Raw genomic sequence first — 22772 nt, forward strand, 5'->3', positions numbered from 1 at the left:
ACTCCTGTAAATTTATCGTTGTTGCTCTGAACTGAAACAAACTGTTCAGCATGTTTGTTCCCTCCACGAGTCCACTCAAAAGTAACGCTGTCTGGACTGAAGTCACGCGCAAGACAGCCAAGACTGATCTGATCAGACTTATCTGATGCAGAGTCACACTGAACCAAAGGGTACACCGTTGGTCCGACAGTCGTCCCTGTGAAAGAAGAGGAAGTTAAAGTACATAAATACCTTCACATTCTGCGTGTTTAAAAATACAAACAGATGATTCTTTCTCAACCTCACAATTCAAAATGTTTCAATAAACACTTTTAAAAATAAACTGAGTATTTCTGGGTCTCTTTACAACAGAAATGTATTTTTATGTTACAGTAAACTCAACTCAAGAAATACCTGCACACATCAGGCTTTTACACAGTAACTTGTTCTTAATTCAGCGATCATCTCCTTAAATAATAAAGTTATATAAATCAATGTTTCCTACGTATTATCCAGGCTGTTGTTTAACTGAACTGTGTACAGTGTCTAACTCCATGTAAAATAAATACACGGCACATTAAATAAGATCAAAAGCTGCGTTCAATGATGATGTTTCATAAAGTTTGTGTTTTTAAAGAAACAGCAGCACTGAAAACATCTGATCACCTCTGCTTTATCCACTCTGACCTGATCATTATAACTTTTAATACATGAGCTGAACTTCTCCACCATCAGAAAACACATTTAAAATAAAAGAATAAACCAGTTATCACAAATATAACGTAGAAATGTGGCTTACCTGAGGTCACTGTGACTTTAGTCCCGCTGCCCCAGACATCAAAAGCACCACAGTGATACATCTCCATTCAGTGGCTGAACAAAAACTCAGAGCACCTGAAAAAACACCAAAAACCACGACAGATGTTAGAAATGCACAGAAATCCTGCTGAGTTTAATGTCCTGCTGTCAAACTGTGATCAAATGTTTTCTGTTGGTTCTCTGTCATTTCTTAAATTTAACATCATGCAGGTCTGTGCACCCACTGGATCTTTAAACTGTTAATTAACTGACTTATAAACACTGAACTGCTCATTAAACAAAGGTAAACACAACACGTACTCATCCTACAGACAGAAGTCTTGTTTCAGTCATTTTAAAACCCAAAGAATGAAGAAGTGATCAGAAGACTGGCTTTAGGTTTTTGTATGGGCGTTTATCACAGTGCCCCCCAGCCATCCATCACTGTGACAAACACCAATACAAAAACCACACAGTGTTTGCTGCTCTAAAAGACAGAAATACACAACACAAAGCTAAATGACAAAACCATATTTAAGGAGCTGTAACATTTACTATGAAGACATGTGCTCATAATAAATAATTTAGAGTATAAGATCTTTTATTAATTTAGAATTTGTCAAATTTCAAATGCCTCCAAAAACTAATGGACGTTACACAGTTAAAAACCTTTTTAACCTGTAAAAACAACCTAAGTGCTCAAATTATCACAACTATATTGTATAATAGAGAAACACAAAATAAAATACATTTAGCTCCTCAGTAGTTTAATCTCTCATAACTCTACATATATCTGTTTACTGACTCTAATTTAACTAAATCAGTGAAAAATAAAGAACAAATATAAAAGCCTTACCGCTCTGAATGGCTGCTTCTGGCACTCTGACTCAATAAAACAGTGATCCAGGAGTGCACACACATGCACAGACAGCTGTTTAAAGCGGGCTCTGCACAGAGCAAACAAACCGGGATTCCTCTTCCTCGCTCAGACATCGTTCAAACCTGGTCCTCTCGTACTTTATCCAGCAGATCTTCATACACACTGCTGTTGGATTTCTATACTAGACGCTGAGGCTCAGACCCAGGAGTCTTATAACAAATACTGCATATTGTGGATTAACCAAAATCATGATGAAAATAGCTTGACACCATTCAAAGCACAGATTAAACCCAGAAACCAATCATTTAGCTCCATCTTCCAGGTCTCTGAGGTCACATGTGTGTGAGTGGAGGTTTTTGTACAGCTGCTCTGCTCTCTTCAGTCACTGTGTCTCGAGCACAGAAGTAAACAGCAGAATCTTCTGCTGTCAGCCTGCTGATCTGGAGGTACTGAGTGCTGCTGGAAACATCTTCAGTCATGGAGAAACGACTCTGAAAGGAGCTGCTGTAGCTCGCAGAGTTTGAACCTGTGTTCATCCTCCCAATCCACTCCAGAGCTTTCCCTGGTTTCTGCTGTATCCAGTAAATATAGTAGCTCGTCATGCTGTAACCTGATATGACACAGGACATCTTCACTGTGTCTCCAGGTCTTTTCACCTCAGAGGGGGTCTGCTCCATTTTGTCCTCACTGCAAACTCCTGCAAACAGAACAGATGATGATCAGCATCCAGCAGCAGAAATCAGAGGACACAAAGCAGGATGGATTTTCTCACCGTGAAGACTGACTGCAAACAACAAACTCCAGACTACAGTCTGCTCCATGCTGAGAGGAACACTGGACTTCAGACTGTTTGTCTCAGTGTCCTGTGTGAGAGCTGCTGAGTTTATAAGAGGAAGACTTTGCATAGACCGCCCTTTAACAGAGAACATGTAAACATATAACACACAAGCTCCACATGATGGAGTAGGGTTTCTATGGTGACAAAGGTTTTCTTCTGAAGATATTAATGTATATATAAAAAAGTTTGTCCTTATTTACTGAACAAAACACTTTGATAAAAGAATCATCAAGAACAAAATGCAGCTTTTGTTTTATTTATTCTGGAGTCCACAGCATCTGGTCTGTTAACTTGTTTTATCTATTCAAAGGTTTCATTGGGGCTGTCAGTTAACCATGCATATTATTCTGCTCTACTTCAGGCCCACAAACAGTGCTGACCTCTGACTCTTCTGAACAGGCAAGTTATTAAGGTCTGAACACTCAATAAAGGGTCAGCGTTTTTTAAATTTTAAGGGAATAAAGTTGATAATTAAATTATTCAGGATGTTGTGTGTGCATTGTATCATTTAAACCATGAAACTTTTTACTATCGGACAGTGTGTGTACTGAAAAAAGAAAATCAGACAGTGAAAACTGATTCAGACAGATGCAGCCTCACAGAAACAGCATGCTGTCATGCAACAGGCAGTTTGTAGAGTCAATGTTGATTATTTGTTCTATGATATGTTCTCAGGAAGTATGAAAGAATTTTCAGTTTTATCAGTTTTCTGGTCATTCTCCTAATCAATCACCAAACATAAAGACATAAAGACAGGTTTTTGTACAGCTGTTCAACCACCTTCAGTCACTGTGAGACTCTGGCACAGTAATACACAGCAGAGTCTTCAGGCTGCAGTCTGCTCATCTGCAGATACACCTGCTGTTTGCTGTTGTCTCTGGAGATGCTGAACCGGCCTTGGACTGACTGAGAGAAGTATTTCCTGACGCTATCATACTCAATAGTAGCAACAAACTCCAGTCCTTTTCCAGCAGCCTGTCTGATCCAGGCCATCCAGTAGCTGCCAAAGTCAAATCCAGACCCTGCACAGGTGAGTGTGTGTGAGTCTCCTGGTCTTTTCAGCGCTGGTTCAGACTCAGTCAGTGTTTGACCCTCAGTACCTGCAGACATGGAAACAGCTGGTTAGCACAGAGTCTTCTAAACAGCGTCTTTGTCCAGCAGAATTTATTTTGTCCTCACCAGCTGCAGCACAAAACACAATGTATAAAATCAGAGGTGTGATCATGGTGAAAGTCTTTGTGCAGTCTGCACTGTGCATGTTACACTGAGCTCTGCAGCACATATAAAGAGAGAACAGCTTTGCATTGACTCCTCCTCCTCCAAGAGGAGCACGTCAGTCTCTTTAATTTAATCCTTCATCTGATGACACTGTGGACAAAGGTGAGAGGGGACGCTCAGAGTGATGACTGCAGTCTGCAGCTCCTCCTGGATTAACACACAGCTAGCAGCTAGCTGGTGAACACAGAGGAGCATCAGCAGCTACAGAGACACATGTTCACTGAAGAGCTGAAGGAGGATGAACGCTGGGTTTACACTGTCCAGCTGATGATCCAAAGTTCACATCAATCATGCTGCTGCTGGAAAAACATCAGCAACTTTGCTCTAAAACGTTGATGAGTTGATGAGCCACACAATGAAGTGGTGGGAAAGAGTAGTAGAATGCAGCAGCATGGCTTCATGCTCAGACAGAGAATTACTGACGCAATTTTTGCTCAGATGGTCAGAAGGAGCTGCATTGTGTCGTAGTGGATTTAGAAAAAGAACATGACAGGCTGCTGAGAGAGGAGCTGTGGTCTCTATGAGGAAGTCAGGAGTTACAGAGAAGTACATCAGAGTGGTTCAGGATCTGTATGGCTGTAGTGAAATGTGCTGTAGGTCAGACAGAGGAGGTCAAGTTGGAGGTGGGTCTTCATCAATGATCTGCTTTGAGTCCCTGCTTGTTTACTATGTTGATGGACAGATTGACAGATGAGGTCAGAAAGGGATGGAAGTGGAACAGTGAGGTTACAAGAGTTGGGGGTCAAGAAGGTGCAGGAGGACACTGATTCTCTGTGATAAGGAAATGTCGTGTGTGGATAACATGCTGACTGTTTGTACAATCCTGTTGCTTCATGCTACTGAATACTTGATGTTATCACCGTGATACATGAAACTTTATGACTTTATGGATCGTTGTTCTTTCTGACCTTTGACATCTGAAGGTGTTTCTTCTTCATGGGATGAATTCTGGGCACCAACAGGGATTGGACTGATGAATACTGGTGAGTTGATCAGTGGAGTGAGAGCGCCTCCTCTGGTGGCTTCATGTTACAAGTGTTCAGGCACTGAGGGGTTTTTGTTGAGCTCTGCTGATGGTTTGTGTCACTGTGAGTATCTGGCACAGTAATACACAGCAGAGTCTTCAGGCTGCAGTTTGCTCATCTGCAGATACACCTGCTGTTTGTTGTTGTCTCTGGAGACGCTGAACCGGCCTTGGACTGACTGAGAGTAGAAGGTTCTACCATCATTAGAATTAGTTGCAATCCACTCCAGTCCTTTTCCAGCAGATTGTCTGATCCAGCCCATCCAGTTGCTGCTTAATGAGAGTCCAGAGAATGTACAGGTGAGTGTGTGTGAGTCTCCAGGACTTTTCAGCACTGCTTCAGATTGTGTCAGAGTCTGACCATCAACACCTGTCAAGACAAAGAAGAAAACAGTCCCTCTCTGTGAGCTGATCACTTTTTAAAGACAGAGCTGAACATCAGTGAGTATGTTTGACCTGCCCAGCAGATAGTTAGAAGCAGCAGTCCTGTCCTACAGTCCATCATGTTAAACTGTGTGTCCACTGTCCTCTGTCATCCTCTCTGCAGGCAGATAAGTAGAGCTGGAAGACGTCTGAGTTTTGCATTGACTCCTCCTCACACAGACTGTAGATATATTTGGTCAAAGTGCTGAACAGATGTCCACGAGTCCATCAGCTGTTCAGTCTCACATCAACACACACATACTTCACAACAGTTGTGTTGTTGTCTCATCACAGTGTGATTGTGTTACCAGTGTTTATTTTGTATTGTTAATGATGTTCAGATAAACTCACAGTCAATAAAACACTTTCAGCCTCTTCCTCTTTTTAAAATAACTGCATGTGTCCTCTGTGATGTTTATAATGAGGTCTGAGTGATGGAACATCATGAAGTGTGTGAAGATGTGGATAGACTTTGAGGTCACATGTGTGTGTGTGGAGGTTTTTGTACAGCTGCTCTGCTCTCTTCAGTCACTGTGTGTCGAGCACAGAAGTAAACAGCAGAATCTTCTGCTGTCAGCCTGCTGATCTGGAGGTACTGAGTGCTGCTGGAAACATCTTCAGTCATGGAGAAACGACTCTGAAAGGAGCTGCTGTAGCTCGCAGAGTTTGAACCTGTGTCCATCCACCCAATCCACTCCAGAGCTTTCCCTGGCTTCTGCTGTATCCAGTGAATATAGTAGCTCGTCATGGTGAATCCTGATATGACACAGGACATCTTCACTGTGTCTCCAGGTCTTTTCAGCTCAGAGGGGGTCTGCTGCAGTCTGATCTCACTGCAAACTCCTGCAAACAGAACAGATGATGATCAGCATCCAGCAGCAGAAATCAGAGGACACAAAGCAGGATGGATTTTCTCACCGTGAAGACTGACTGCAAACAACAAACTCCAGACTACAGTCTGCTCCATGCTGAGAGGAACACTGGACTTCAGACTGTTGGACTCTGTCTCAGTGTCCTGTGTGAGAGATGCTGAGTTTATAAGAGGAAGAGTTTGCATAGACCACCTGTAGCTACTACGTCCAATACATGCAGCTACCGGCTGATGCCCAATGTTTGTTTGACGTGTATTTGAATGAATGAAACAGGATTCTATCTTGCCGTAAAATAATATCGGTTTATTAACTCTTGACTCAGATTGAATAAATTAAAATTTCAACTTCTTAACAACAAAATAATACCGTTCACAAAGCAATCTTCATACAGTTAAAAAACTGTTTGCTTCCCCAATAATCAGCACCGGATGCTTTTATTTTCCCCACTTAAATCACCTGTGGCAGCCTGTGGCACTGCCACGGGCGCCACCCCTTTAGCGCCCCCTAATGCCTCTGATGCCTATTTACAATTACTCAAACATGGCTCTTACACCACCCTCTACAGGCTCAACAGAGAACAGCACATTTGTATAAGAAGAGCAGGAGAACACGTTCAATGTCTGACTAATGATTCCTCAGGTTGAACTTTTTGAATGTTTTCTGTCCTCTGACATGAAAACATGAAACATATTCTGTCCATCTTAAATAAATGAATCAAAATGTGTCACATCCTTCATGTACTGAGAGAAAATGAAACTTGTGTCACTTTCTTTTATTCTAATGAAGCAAAGCTCAGAGATCTGACACATGAAAACACTTTCGTTCCACCCATCTTCTGAACTCACCTCTTCCTGTAGTACAGGGTCACAGGGGGCTGGAGTCTATCCCAGCTATCTGCAGGTGAGAAGCAGGGTACAGCCTGGACAGGTGTCCCGTCCATTGTAGGACAAATACAGATAGACAAACAACCATTCACTCTCACACTCACACCCATTAGCTAACTAGCTGTGATAGTTTTGATAATACCTACCAGAATAAAAGGGGTGCTATCTGTATTACATCTAGATGCAATGATTGAGTTTAAAGTTAACCAGAGAACCACAGTGCACTTTTAGGCTGTGTCAGTGGTTCCTTGGATTGAGTGAAGTAAAAATGCTCCTGTTAGCTGTAATACTAATGTAGCAATCACAGTGTAGGTGAACACAATGTCCATGCAGCTCCCCAGCTGACCTACTTTTCCTGGATGTGTCACTGAAATGTGGAGCTGTGCTCTCTCCTCCATTCCTGTGTGTCAGTCTCTCTGTCCTGCTGTGTCTTAATTTTTCTTAAACATTCTGTTAAAGCACATGTGGATGGAAGCTTTAAAAAACAGGAAGTGATGAACCACAACGTCAGCTGCTGCTTTAAAACTGTAAATGTGTGTGTCTGTGTGTGTGTCAGTGTTTTCCAAATTCTTCTGCTGCCACCTTCAGGTGTTCATAAGAAGGTTTTCTGTGGAGTTTTTGTACAGCCTCTCTGATCACTTTAAACACTGTGAGTCTCTGGCACAGTAATACACAGCAGAGTCTTCAGGCTGTAAGTTGTTCAGTCTCAGATGCACCATGCTGTTACTGTCTTCTCTGCTGATCACTGCACGTCCACTCATACTGCTTCCATAAGTGTTGCTGCTGGAATCAGAGAAACCGTGTCCAATCACTTCCAGTCGCTTTCCAGCCACTACTCTGAACCAGCTCATAACACAGCAGCCAAAGTTAAATCCAGATCCTCTGCAGGAGAGACTGAGAGTCTCTCCGGGCTGTTTGACCACTGAACTGGAAGGAATGGACTCCATACTCTGACCTGTACAACCTGCTGAGGACAAAGTGAGACAGGAAGCAGAGAGGAAAGTCAGACGGTCATCTGGGAAGTTTGTTGTGCTGTCAGTGACAGAGCGAGGCTCCAAATGTGCTCTGATAGGAGGAGAAAGAGGAGGAAGCAGGAGGACTCACAGGGCAGAGAGAGAGCGAGCAGCAGCAGAGTGAGTGTGTTCATCATCCTGAGGCTGCACGTCTGACCTCTGATGCTCCACACAGAGAACCAGAGCGCTCAGAATGACACAAGTACACTGCACACACTCAAGATTTGCATCAGGACGTCACAAGGAGGGAGGGGCTCATGTCCTGACACTGATTCTCTGTGGATCTTTTTTCTTTCTTACCTAGACCTCTGAGTAGTTTCCCCTTCATAGGATGAATTCTAGGCACCAACAGGGATCAAAATACTGATGAACAAAAATTGTACACAATGTCCTCACACACATTTACATGTTTATGTTATATTATTATATTCATTACTGTGTCCTTAACATAAAGGCTCATATACAGCTGTACATGTGTGATGATATGAAATGATGGAACATCTGCAGAGTCCAGACTGTCCTGAAACCAACAAGCTGCAGCATGTACAGCAGCACTTACAGAGACCAAGATAAGAGGCTGAAAGAGAAGCAGTGAAGTCAGCCTGAAAACAGCCTGCAGGGGTCAAAGGTCACAAGAGACTCAAACTGTAGTTTCTCTTCATCAGTTCCAACAAATGTGAGACTATTTAAAATCTCTGCTTAGTTCAGAGGAACAAATGAACATTAGACTGTTTATGTTGTAATTAAGAAAGTGTTGCTGTGAGTCATGATGAACCATTAGATCAATGATTGATTCATTTGAATTTTTTTGTTATGAAACGCTTCTCTGACAGGAAACAGAAGACAGATGGATGCTGGAAAGATTCTGTGAGTTGATCAGTGGAGTGAGAGCGCCTCCTCTGGTGGCTTCATGTTACAAGTGTTCAGGCACTGAGGGGTTTTTGTTCAGCTCTGCTGATGGTTTGTGTCACTGTGAGTACTAACTCTGGCACAGTAATACACAGCAGAGTCTTCAGGCTGCAGTCTGCTCATCTGCAGATACACCTGCCGTTTGTTGTTGTCTCTGGAGACACTGAACCGGCCTTGGACTGACTGAGAGTAGTAGTTGCTGCCACCATCAGTATCAGTTGTGATCCACTCCAGTCCTTTTCCAGCAGCTTGTCTGATCCAGGCCATCCAAGGGCCATTAAAGTTCAATCCAGCTCCTGTACAGGTGAGTGTGTGTGAGTCTCCAGGACTTTTCAGCACTGCTTCAGATTGTGTCAGAGTCTGACCATCAACACCTGTCAAGACAAAGAATAAAACAGTCCCTCTCTGTGAGCTGATCACTTTTTAAAGACAGAGCTGAACATCAGTGAGTATGTTTGACCTGCCCAGCAGATAGTTAGAAGCAGCAGTCCTGTCCTACAGTCCATCATGTTAAACTGTGTGTCCACTGTCCTCTGTCATCCTCTCTGCAGGCAGATAAGTAGAGCTGGAAGACGTCTGAGTTTTGCATTGACTCCTCCTCACACAGACTGTAGATATATTTGGTCAAAGTGCTGAACAGATGTCCACGAGTCCATCAGCTGTTCAGTCTCACATCAACACACACATACTTCACAACAGTTGTGTTGTTCTCTCATCACAGTGTGATTGTGTTTCCAGTGTTTATTTTGTATTGTTAATGATGTTCAGATAAACTCACAGTGAATGACCTCTGGAGAAACAAAGGGTTTAACAAGGGTTCAAATGTGCAAAAGGACAGACTGAGGCTGAACTGGGGGCAGAGGAAAACACAGGTTCAAATCTACAAACATGGACACAGAGGTAATCACCAGTCCTGTGAGGAAACACAGGAAATCCAGACCTCTGATACTGTAGTCCTCCTTGTCACTCAGGAGAGGACAAGAAGGACATCTCCACACAGAGACACTCACATAAAGGAGGAAGAAGAGAAAGAGAGGAAGAAAGAATGAAAGGATGTCTGTGCATGTGTGTCCAAAGAAATCTTGAGTAAATGGATGAGAGCTCAGCCAGCTCCGCCCTCCAGTTCCAATTATGGTCACTTCAGTCTCTATTACTTTTAAAGCACCTGTTGCTTGGATTATGCTAATGTAGCAATCACAGTGTAGGTGAACATAATGTCAAGTCCATGCAGCTCTCCAGCTGACCCACTTTTTCTGGATGTGTCACTGAAATGTGGAGCTCTGTCTCGTCAGGTGTGTCTCTCTGTCCTGCTGTGTCTTAATTTCTCTTAAACCATCTGTTAAAGCACATGTTGATGGAAGCTTTAAAAACAGGAAGTGATGAACCACAATGTCAACTGCTGCTTCAAGACTGTAAATGTGTGGGTCTGTGTGTGTCTGTGTGTGTCAGTGTTTTCCAAATTCTTCTGCTGCCACCTTCAGGTGTTCATTAAAAGGTTTTCTGTGGAGTTTTTGTACAGCCTTTCTGATCACTTTAAACACTGTGAGTGTTTCGCACAGTAATACACAGCAGAGTCTTCAGGCTGTAAGTTGTTCAGTCTCAGGTACACCATGCTGTTACTGTTGTCTCTGGTGATTTCTGTTCGTCCCTGCATGCTGCTCGCATAAACAGTTTTACTTGCATCATACCAAATAACTCCCATCCATTGCAGTGTTTTTCCTGCAGGTTGTCTGATCCAGTGCATGCCATACTGACTGAAATCAAATCCTGATCCTCTACAGGAGAGACTGAGAGTCTCCCGAGGTGTCTTCAGCACTGCAGTTGAGGGAAGGGACTCCATAGTCTGACCACTTAAACCTGCCAAAGAACCAGAGATAAAGAGTCGTGAGAAAGTGAGACGGGCAAACTGACATGAGGGAACATTTCAGGATCAGGAAGTCACTGACAGGGCAGACAGAGTGCTGTCAACACAGCAGACAGTTTGACCATCATGATGACAGAGAAGGTGTGAACGCAGCACTGAACACAGACAGTCTGTCAGTATGATTTATAACACATCTGGATTTGCATTGTGGGTTAATGAGGGAGGAGCTTCTGAATCAAAAATCATTCAAATAAAAATACAGGTTACATGAAAGTTCTGTTTTATTAACAAACATGCATCCATTGATGCAGCATTTAACCATTAAAGTATGGAATCCTGAAAACTATGAATTCCATCAACAGTTCATTGTTTACTGTTTACATGATGATGTAATTCAGTTTATTTCTGTGACTTTGAATGTACGAGTGAGTGAATTTTTTGTACATCTGTTCAACCACCTTCAGTCACTGTGTGTCTCTGGCACAGTAATACACAGCAGAGTCTTCAGGCTGCACATTCTGTCCGTTCAGAGTCGCTCTGTTGTTGGAAGAGTCCAAGTCGATGCTGAACTTGTTCTTCAGTGAATCTTTGTAGATTGAACCTCCTGTATATCTCATTCCGATCCACTCCACTCCTTTCCCTGCAGGCTGTCTGATCCAAGCTGTGTAGTAGCTACTAACAGAATAAGAGACCTGACAGGTGATGGTCAGACTCTGACCTGGCTGCACAGAGGCTGGCTGTGTCAGCTGTTCACACTTCACACCTGTAAAAAAGTATAAACTATTGGGTCAGAAATGATGAAGTGCACAAAGAGCTGCTGACTGTGATGAATCCAAAGAGACTCACAGGATCCAGCTGCTAACAGCAGCAGCAGAGCAGCAGAGAACATGTTGAGTCTGACACACTGTGAGCTTCACTGACACTCTGGTGTTTTTATAGCTGCACAAATGTGGCCCAGTTTGCATAGAATGAATCAAAGCATCACTGTGGCTCTAAGTGGAGTCAGAGCACCTCTGCTTTGTGTCTGTTCCTCATCATACGGCAGCACTTAGTTGAACATCCCTGCAGTCACAGCAGCTCTTTCTAAATGTGTGGAGGTGACTAAGATCTTTACACAGTGATGGCTGCTGGAAGACATTCATTAAAACTAAACTGACAAGAAGCTTCAAGCACCAAGTATGAAACATCACGAGCCACATTTCATGTGTGTTCACATCTGAATTAGGGATGCACGATAACTGTTTTTTACAACCGATAACAATAACCGATAACTTCCTGCTTCTTGTAGCCGATACCGATAACAAACAACAATAGTTCCAATTCTTCAAATGAACCTTTATTGTTATTTCAAGTTAGCAAAACTCTGTTAACAATAAAATAAAGGGTTCTACAGAACCAAAAGCCTATGGCTGCTTTAAATGCACACTAGACCAAGGATTTCCGGTTACTTTTCAGTTACTTCTCTGAAATCAAAATAAATGAAATGTGTGACTGTCAAATCAGTGTCAACGTTAACCCAGTCATATTAACAAGTGCATGATATAATACAAAAATAAAGCTTTCAGACATAAATGTAATGCACTAAAATCAAACATGTAATTGATAAATTTCGGTTTCTTTTCTTTTCTTTCTCTTTCTCTACTCCATAGACTGCAAGCGCTCGCTTTTGGTGCTCCTCAGCATGTAAAACGTGCTGTTCCATCACGTGGATATGTCTAGCTGCAGCCGTGCTGTTTTCACTCCTAGTCGTGTCTGCAACTCCGCCAGACGGGAGGTAGCGACTTGGGAGAGTTTGAAATGTCCTATGTTTTTTCGCCCAATTGACACACACTCAGATATACTCCTTTGGCTCAGCAAAGCCTCGTTTACAGCCAGCTGTAAACTTCCGCAGAACAACAATTTGCACAAATTGCAAATGCATCGTCTCTCTCTGAAGCAGTGAAAAAGTCTGTTATAATATATAATGTATATATTATATTATTATTATTTATTATATTATGGGTTCTATTTTGTCGGTGAAAATTTTAATTATCGGAGCTATCTGAATGACGTCATTTTTTTCCAATATCGGACCGATAATTATCGGTGGCGATAGTTATTGTGCATCCCTAATCTGAATGTGTTTGTTCAATACAATAAATTGACTTTTTTCAGAATTCTGTATCAGCTTGACTCAGACCTGAATTTTAACACCCATGTAAAAGCCATTACTAAGTCTGCCTATTACCACCTTAAAAACATTGCTGGGATCAAGGGCTTTCTGTCCAAACAAGACACAGAAAAACCTATCCATGCATTCATTTTCAGTAGGCTGGATTATTGCAATGGCATCCTCACAGGTCTTAGCAAAACATCAGTCAGGCAGCTGCAGCTGGTCCAAAATGCTGCTGCTAGAGTTCTGAGTAAATGGACCACAGGAAAATGGACCACATCACACCGGTCCTCAAATCACTGCACTGGCTTCCTGTGAGTCAAAGGATACATTTTAAAACTTTACTCTTAGTCTACAAAGCACTGAATGGTCTTGGACCAAAATACATCCTGGGCTTGCTGGTTCCCTATGAAGCATCCAGACCCCTGAGATCATCAGGGACGGGCCTACTGTGTGTACCCAGGGTCAGGACCAAACAGAGTGAAGCAGGATTCAGTTACTCTGCCCCTCACCTGTGGAACAACCTTCCTGAATACCTGACTTGATTTAAGTCAGGCCTGAAAACACTCCTGTTTACTGCAGCGTTCTCTTAGATCCTCTAACTGAACTCTTCTCATTTAATCGTCCTCATTTAATTTGATGTTTTTTATGATTTTAACTTCCTTTTTAATTTAATATTTTAAAACGTTTTTATTCTGTGATGTAAAGAATTGCCTTGTGTATGAATGGTGCTATATAAATAAACTTGAGCCCATCAGACATTAATCAGCAAAAAAAATGATAATAATGATAATATGATGCTATATATAATATATAATATATAATATATAATATGATGATAATAATGCGCATAATGAGTACATGTGTTATAATAATCACAGCTTCCTGTATTTAAAAACCACAGTAAGGGATATTCAGTCCTTTCCACTAGATGGCAGTATTTTCAGCCTTATGAACCTTAAAACGTCAACAAGCTGATTCAAGTCTGAAAAGCCTGTCCTCGAACTTTTTTCTTTTTCCAAAGTGAGGTTTACCTTTTATATATAAATTATTATCAATTGATCATACTATCCTATTGAACATTTAAAAACATAAGCATATTGAATTATGGGTAAAACTGTGTTTTGTGGGCTTTGACCTCCAAACTGTAATCAGTTCAGACTACCTTGAATGGAGTTTTTTCTAAAACACTTCACTATCAATACATGGTAATATATCAATAAGAGCACCAATCCAGGGCTTCAATATTAATACTTTAACTACATTTGGCTGCTTTTACTTGTAATGTTATGCTATGTGTCAAAAAGTAAACAGACACCATGTGCTGGCTGTCTTTAGCTGTAAAGGTGTAAATCTTCATGCTGCAGTCTACAAGATCTGCTGCTGATGATTGTTTACATTATTGGTTGATTGTCCATGATTTATCAATCAATGTATTCTGACATTTGATGGACAAACCATGGTGCACACACATAATTACAATGCCAAAATTTCAGACTAACACATGAATAAGTTAAAGTTTTAGGACATGTAAACAAGTCAGTATGTGATCTAAAAATGTCTGCTTGGCTGCTTCAAGGAAATTTATTTGAGCCTCAGACGGTTTTCTTCGAAGTTTCGGTGCTGCAGGTGTGGTCCCAGAGGTGCAGACAGAGTGGGGAAGCAGCTCTCTAAAGACGTCGAGTTTAGAAACACCCGGAAACTGAAAGACCTGCAGAGCTCCAGTGATAACCGACGTTCACGGTGTGCTGACTTCACATGGAGTTATTTTAGATGTTCTTAGAGAACTGAGACTCAAACAACAGGAAGAAACCCTCCGAGGCTTTTTTATGTTCATCTCACGCTTTATTTAATTTTGAATGCAGTCAAAATATGTGAGAATATTAATGAAAGCAAAGCAGCAAACACACAAAATACAATGCAAAGGAGACGATCCGTTTGTCAACAAAGATGAGAAATTAAGTGATTTAGATTAAAAAAAAGATGCATCCGCCCATGGTCACTTCATCTGAAAAAAAGAAAAAGAAAATAATTTGTATTTTTTGGGATCATTTAGCAACATTTCTCTAAAACTCTGTCACAGACAGATTCATGTAGCATGCATTCATGCAGCAACAAAACAAAAACATCTCAGATGGTGATCTGAGATGTTTTTGTTTTATTGCTGACAGACAAACAGAGGAACTCTAAATCATGCTGTTCAACTGTTCAGTTGATTAATTTGTAGATTGTAACTTGAGGATCATTTCTCTAATTTTAAAAGCATTACAATGTATTCATCACTAACAAACTCAGACCTCTGAGCACTTTAGAGTCGTTCTATCTCGTCTGTGAAGAAGACGGGACTAAAGCCAACAGGTGAGCAGCTCAGAGTTCCTTTAAAGTTTTATTGTTTAGGTGAAAATGCAGAAAAGAGTCCTGCATGTTTACCTTGACCAGGCTGAATATCATGCTATAGGAGAGAGAGAATATGAAGAGGAATATGAAGGTGGAGGTCGTTAACCACAGGCTGCTCAGCTCATCTTCATCAGTGGAACCGTCTGTGCAGCTCAGAGCAAAAGCTATGTTGGTCTCTGAGGGTGAAGTTAAGAAGAGGAGGTATAGCGGATTAGATGTGTGCTTCTTCATTTTGTGGTGCAGTGTTTTCATTCATGTACACATGTAACCAAAGTGTCTCCATGCAACATTTATTGGGAACACTCAGCACGCGTCAAGCAGTCAGACAACATGACACAGACACATGAAAACACAACATGATGACAAAGAAAACACTTTTTTGTACAATCACAATGACTGACAGAGGGTTTTCAGGTCAGGAAATACACACAGAGACACAACAACACATCACCACAAAATACAACATGGAAAGCTGAATCTACTTTGGTGGTACTGTGGTGTTGTTACATTAACAGGCATTATCACCTTTGCTCGACACTTCATCTGTTTCTGTCGTGAGGTTTTCGTCATCAAACCTGACGACGCACTTGAACACAGCTTTCTGCTCCCACAGCTCCTTGGTGGTGGTGAAAACACTTGTAACTAAGAAGCCACGTTTGGATTTATCTCGTTGAGCAGGAAAGTTGATGCCTTCAGTATAGGGTGAAGTTGTTTTTCCAATATTTACTGTCCAGGAGATGGAGAACTTTGTCAGCACAGAACTGGAGACCAGGCACACCAGCGTGACCTCTGATGAGCTGGTTATGTTTTGGAGGACATGCACAGTCACGTTTGTGTCTTTCACATCTGAAAGAGAGACTCAGTTTACCAGGGAACGAAAACAGTGTAACAGTCATTCAGTGTTTTTATTGTGAATACATACTTCCTCTGCTGATCTGCTCAGACACTGAAACACCTTCAGCAGAACAGGACACTGAGTTGATGTTCTGCCACTCACTGTAGCTGCGACTCAGTTTGCTGGTTTTGCTGTACATCACTGAGTTCTCTGCGACGCCCAGACCGTTAATGCTCCAGGTGATTTTAGTTCCATATACAGTTTGGTCACGTCCAGTGACGACACACTCCAAGTCTGCCTGGTTGTTGTTGATAATGTCAGAGGGACTTGGCAGGTTCAGTTTGGCTGGTTTCGCAGGTTGTTCTGGTTCTGGAAAATGAGATTCACAATAAACTCTGTGTCATGTTCAATAATAAACTACAGACTTTAGAAGCACAAGGTCAAAGGTCTGACAGGTGACTGTAGAACCGCTGCTCAAACTTCTGCTTTTATATTTGTTCACATCATTGTTAGGGACTCCATACACATCATACTCTCTGTGATTTAATGTCAGAAACTATTTTTAAAAATCTCTTACATTTGTGAGTTTTCCATAAAATGTATTAATTTAATGTCAGGTAAATTACTTTTTTTCATCATCTAAATTCACATGTCTTGTTTTGTCAGAAATGTATTTATAATGTATAAAAAATGTTTATGTATTATATACCTGGCAAGTCAGGTTTGAGTGTTGTCTCAGGTTGATTGGTTGTTGGTTCCGCAGTTTGTTCTGGTCATGGAAAACGAGACGATTCACAATAAACTCTGTGTCATGTTTAAAAATAAACTACAGACTTTAGAAGTACCTTTGTCTGATCAGCAGCTCTAGTTCTGACTCTAGAGCTGCTGTTCAAACCTTTTGTTGTTTTTGTAGGAAATTTTCAAATGTAATGTCAATGTTTTTCTTCATACACTTTCTCATTTTCTTGAAAATTAAAAGAAACGGGGACAAAAACAACCAATAGAACACAGCCTACAGTGCTGATTTCTGCTCTATAAACCATCAACATTTTATCTTTTTAGACACACCACTTAGTTAATAAACATTTGTATTAAATGTAATAATACATTATAGATAATAGACGGACATACCTTTCTGTACTTTCACATTTCTGTTTCCTCCAGGATGAGTCACAGAACAAGCGTACTCGGCGAATGAATTCCAGTCGGATTTCATCACATTGATCACACTGACTCCTGTAAATTTATCATTGTTGCTCTGAACTGAAACAAACTGGTCAGTCAGTTTGTTCCCTCCACGAGTCCACTCAAAAGTAACGCTGTCTGGACTGAAGTCACGCGCAAGACAGCCAAGACTGATCTTATCTGATGCAGAGTCACACTGAACCAAAGGGTACACCGTTGGTCCGACAGGCGTCCCTGTGAAAGAAGAGGAAGTTAAAGGACATAAATACCTTCACATTCTGCATGTTTAAAAACACAAACAGATGATTCTTTCTCAACCTCACAATTGTTTCAATAAACACTTTTAAAAATAAACTGAGTATTTCTGGGTCTCTTTACAACAGAAATGTATTTTTATGTTACAGTAAACTCAACTCAAGAAATACCTGCACACATCAGGCTTTTACACAGTAACTTGTTCTTAATTCAGCGATCATCTCCTTAAATAATAAAGTTATATAAATTCATGTTTCCTACATCTTATCCAGGCTGTTGTTTAACTGAACTGTGTACAGTGTCTGTAACTCCATGTAAAATAAATATACGGCACATTAAATAAGATCAAAAGCTGCGTTCAATGATGATGTTTCATAAAGTTTGTGTTTTTAAAGAAACAGCAGCACTGAAAACATCTGATCACCTCTGCTTTATCCACTCTGACCTGATCATTATAACTTTTAATACATGAGCTGAACTTCTCCACCATCAGAAAACACATTTAAAATAAAAGAATAAACCAGTTATCACAAATATAATGTAGAAATGTGGCTTACCTGAGGTCACTGTGACTTTAGTCCCGCTGCCCCAGTAGTCGAAGTAATCACAGTGATACATCTCCATTCAGTGGCTGAACAAAAACTCAGAGCACCTGAAAAAACACCAAAAACCCCGACAGATGTTAGAAAAGCACAGAAATCCTGCTGAGTTTAATGTCCTGCTGTCAGGACAAATCAAATATTTTCTGTTGGTTCTCTGTCATTTCTTAAATTTAAGATCTACTGGATTACATCATGCAGGTCTGTGCACCCACTGGATCTTTAAACTGTTAATTAACTGACTTATAAACACTGAACTGCTCATTAAACAAAGGTAAATACAACACGTACTCATCCTACAGACAGAAGTGTTGTTTCAGTCATTTTAAAACCCAAAGAATGAAGAAGTGATCAGAAGACTGGCTTTAGGTTTTTGTATGGGCGTTTATCACAGTGACCCCCAGTCCATCACTGTGACAAACACCAATACAAAAACCACACAGTGTTTGCTGCTCTAAAAGACACAAATACACAACACAAAGCTAAATGACAAAACCATATTTAAGGAGCTGTAACATTTACTATGAAGACATGTGCTCATAATAAATAATTTAGAGTATGACAAGATCTTTTATTAATTTAGAATTTGTCAAATTTCAAATGCCTCCAAAAACTAATGGACGTTACACAGTTAAAAACCTTTTTAACCTGTAAAAACAACCTAAGTGCTCAAATTATCACAACTATATTGTATAATAGAGAAACACAAAATAAAATACATTTAGCTCCTCAGTAGTTTAATCTCTCATAACTCTACATATATCTGTTTACTGACTCTAATTTAACTAAATCAGTGAAAAATAAAGAACAAATATAAAAGGCTTACCGCTCAGAATGGCTGCTTCTGGCACTCTGACTCAATAAAACAGTGATCCAGGAGTGCACACACATGCACAGACAGCTGTTTAAAGCGGGCTCTGCACAGAGCAGACAAACCGGGATTCCTCTTCCTCGCTCAGACATCGTTCAAACCAGGTCCTCTCGTACTTTATCCAGAAGATCTTCATACACACTGCTGTTGGATTTCTATACTAGACGCTGAGGCTCAGACCCAGGAGTCTTATAACAAATACTGCATATTGTTGATTAACCAAAATCATAATGAAAATAGCTTGACACCATTCGAAGCGCAGATTAAACCCAGAAACCAATCATTTAGCTCCATCTTGCAGGTCTCTGAGGTCACATGTGTGTGAGTGGAGGTTTTTGTACAGCTGCTCTGCTCTCTTCAGTCACTGTGTCTCGAGCACAGAAGTAAACAGCAGAATCTTCTGCTGTCAGCCTGCTGATCTGGAGGTACTGAGTGCTGCTGGAAACATCTTCAGTCATGGAGAAACGACTCTGAAAGGAGCTGCTGTAGATCGTAGAGTTTGTTCCTGCGTTCATCCACCCAATCCACTCCAGAGCTTTCCCTGGTTTCTGCTGTATCCAGTGAATAAAGTAATCTGTCATGGTGAATCCTGATATGACACAGGACATCTTCACTGTGTCTCCAGGTCTTTTCACCTCAGAGGGGGTCTGCTGCAGTCTGATCTCACTGCAAACTCCTGCAAACAGAACAGATGATGATCAGCATCCAGCAGCAGAAATCAGAGGACACAAAGCAGAATGGATTTTCTCACCGTGAAGACTGACTGCAAACAACAAACTCCAGACTACAGTCTGCTCCATGCTGAGAGGAACACTGGACTTCAGACTGTTTGTCTCAGTGTCCTGTGTGAGAGCTGCTGAGTTTATAAGAGGAAGACTTTGCATAGACCGCCCTTTAACAGAGAACATGTAAACATATAACACACAAGCTCCACATGATGGAGTAGGGTTTCTATGGTGACAAAGGTTTTCTTCTGAAGATATTAATGTATATATAAAAAAGTTTGCCCTTATTTACTGAACAAAACACTTTGATAAAAGAATCATCAAGAACAAAATGCAGCTTTTGTTTTATTTATTCTGGAGTCCACAGCATCTGGTCTGTTAACTTGTTTTATCTATTCAAAGGTTTCATTGGGGCTGTCAGTTAACCATGCATATTATTCTGCTCTACTTCAGGCCCACAAACAGTGCTGACCTCTGACTCTTCTGAACAGGCAAGTTATTAAGGTCTGAACACTCAATAAAGGGTCAGCGTTTTTTAAATTTTAAGGGAATAAAGTTGATAATTAAATTATTCAGGATGTTGTGTGTGCATTCTCTCATTTAAACCATGAAACTTTTTACTATCGGACAGTGTGTGTACTGAAAAAAGAAAATCAGACAGTGAAAACTGATTCAGACAGATGCAGCCTCACAGAAACAGCATGCTGTCATGCAACAGGCAGTTTGTAGAGTCAATGTTGATTATTTGTTCTATGATATGTTCTCAGGAAGTATGAAAGAATTTTCAGTTTTATCAGTTTTCTGGTCATTCTCCTAATCAATCACCAAACATAAAGACATAAAGACAGGTTTTTGTACAGCTGTTCAACCACCTTCAGTCACTGTGAGTATCTGGCACAGTAATACACAGCAGAGTCTTCAGGCTGCAGTCTGCTCATCTGCAGATACACCTGCTGTTTGTTGTTGTCTCTGGAGATACTGAACCGGCCTTGGACTGACTGAGAGTAGTATTTTTCGCTACCAGCCCAGTAACTGATAACAGCAATCCACTCCAGTCCTTTTCCAGGAACCTGTCTGATCCAGTTCATCCAGTAGTCACCAAAGGTAAATCCAGCTGCTGTACAGGTGAGTGTGTGTGAGTCTCCAGGACTTTTCAGCACTGCTTCAGATTGTATCAGAGTCTGACCATCAACACCTATGAAGACAAAGAAGAAAACAGTCCCTCTCTGTGAGCTGATCACTTTTAAAGACAGAGCTGAACATCAGTGAGTATGTTTGACCTGCCCAGCAGATAGTTAGAAGCAGCAGTCCTGTCCTACAGTCCATCATGTTAAACTGTGTGTCCACTGTCCTCTGTCATCCTCTCTGCAGGCAGATAAGTAGAGTTGGAAGACGTCTGAGTTTTGCATTGACTCCTCCTCACACAGACTGTAGATATATTTGGTCAAAGTGCTGAACAGATGTCCACGAGTCCATCAGCTGTTCAGTCACACATCAACACACACATACTTCATATCTGTTGTGTTGTTGTTTCATCACAGTGTGATTGTGTTACCAGTGTTTATTTTTTATTGTTAGTTATGTTCAGATAAACTCAAAGTCAATGACCTCTGGAGGAAAGAAGGGTTTAACAAGGATTCAAATGTCCAAAAGGATAGGGATGAAATCAGTGAGAAGATGCTGAGAATCAGACCAAGACACAGACTGAGGCTGAACTGGGGGCAGAGGAAAACACAGGTGCAAACATACAAACATGAAAGACACGCGGAAGTGTGTCTCCACACAGAGACACTCACACAAAGGAGGAAGAAAAGAGAGAGAGAGAGAGAGAGGAAAAAAGAATGAAAGGATGTCTAAGCATGTGTGTCCAAAGAAATCTTGAGTAAATAGATGAGAGCTCAGCCAGCTCCGCCCTCCAGTTCCAAATATGGTCACTTCAGTCTCCATTACTCTTAAAGCACCTGTTGATGGAAAAAAACAGGAAGTGATGAACCACAACGTCAGCTGCTGCTTTAAGACTGTAAATGTGTGTGTCTGTGTGTGTGTCAGTGTTTTACAAATTCTTCTGCTGCCACCTTCAGGTGTTCATAAAAAGGTTTTCTGTGGAGTTTTTGTACAGCCTCTCTGATCACTTTAAACACTGTGAGTGTTTAGCACAGTAATAAACAGCAGAGTCTTCAGGTTGTAAGTTGTTCAGTCTCAGATGCACCATGCTGTTGCTGTCTTCTCTGCTGATCACTGCACGCCCACTCACACTGCTCGCATAGCGGTTGCTGCTGGGATTAGAAAAGCCAATCCCAATCCATTCCAGTGGTTTTCCTGCAGCTTGTCTGATCCAGTGCATAGTACAACAGCCAAAGTTAAATCCAGATCCTCTGCAGGAGAGACTGAGAGTCTCTCCGGGCTGTTTGACCACTGAACTGGAAGGAATGGACTCCATACTCTGACCTGTACAACCTGCTGAGGACAAAGTGAGACAGGAAGCAGAGAGGAAAGTCAGACGGTCATCTGGGAAGTTTGTTGTGCTGTCAGTGACGGAGCGAGGCTCCAAATGTGCTCTGATAGGAGGAGAAAGAGGAGGAAGCAGGAGGACTCACAGGGCAGAGAGAGAGCGAGCAGCAGCAGAGTGAGTGTGTTCATCATCCTGAGGCTGCACGTCTGACCTCTGATGCTCCACACAGAGAACCAGAGCGCTCAGCAGGACACAAGTACACTGCACACACTCAAGATTTGCATCAGGACGTCAGGAGGAGGGAGGGGCTCATGGAGGGTTCTGTATCGGCTTGGTGGTAAAACACTTATAGCATAGCAGATATGTTGACTTTGACTGATTTTATGCACACTTTGAGGCCAACAGCATTATCCCATCAGCACTTAGCACCCAGGTACCTAGAAATCTACAGCCCACACAAAGCTGCAGGCCTGGACAAAATCCCTGACTGTGTTGTGAAGGATTGTGTAGAGCAATTGAAGGATGCTGAGATGGTTCAG

At 41.4% G+C, this 22772-nt stretch overlaps 1 protein-coding gene, 1 long non-coding RNA gene and 1 gene segment (V, D, J or C); all 3 read right to left on the reverse strand.

The window, feature by feature from the left end:
* LOC114439964 (uncharacterized) overlaps nucleotides 1–22772 on the reverse strand; it is a 176079-nt gene that overhangs the window by 22752 nt on the left and 130555 nt on the right. The window lies entirely within an intron of this gene.
* Nucleotides 11227–11651, reverse strand: LOC114439773 (Ig heavy chain V region 5A-like). The segment is given in 2 exon segments: nucleotides 11227–11525; nucleotides 11609–11651. Coding segments are annotated over 2 exon segments (342 nt in total).
* LOC114439781 (uncharacterized) lies at nucleotides 15396–16302 on the reverse strand. Its single transcript, XR_003671091.1, has 3 exons — nucleotides 16234–16302; nucleotides 15837–16157; nucleotides 15396–15487 (listed from the first exon to the last, which is right to left on the reverse strand). It is a non-coding gene; the product is annotated as an uncharacterized LOC114439781 (long non-coding RNA).

Source organism: Parambassis ranga, chromosome 8, assembly GCF_900634625.1.
Source record: "Parambassis ranga chromosome 8, fParRan2.1, whole genome shotgun sequence".
In the NCBI taxonomy this organism is placed as follows: Eukaryota; Metazoa; Chordata; class Actinopteri; family Ambassidae; genus Parambassis; species Parambassis ranga.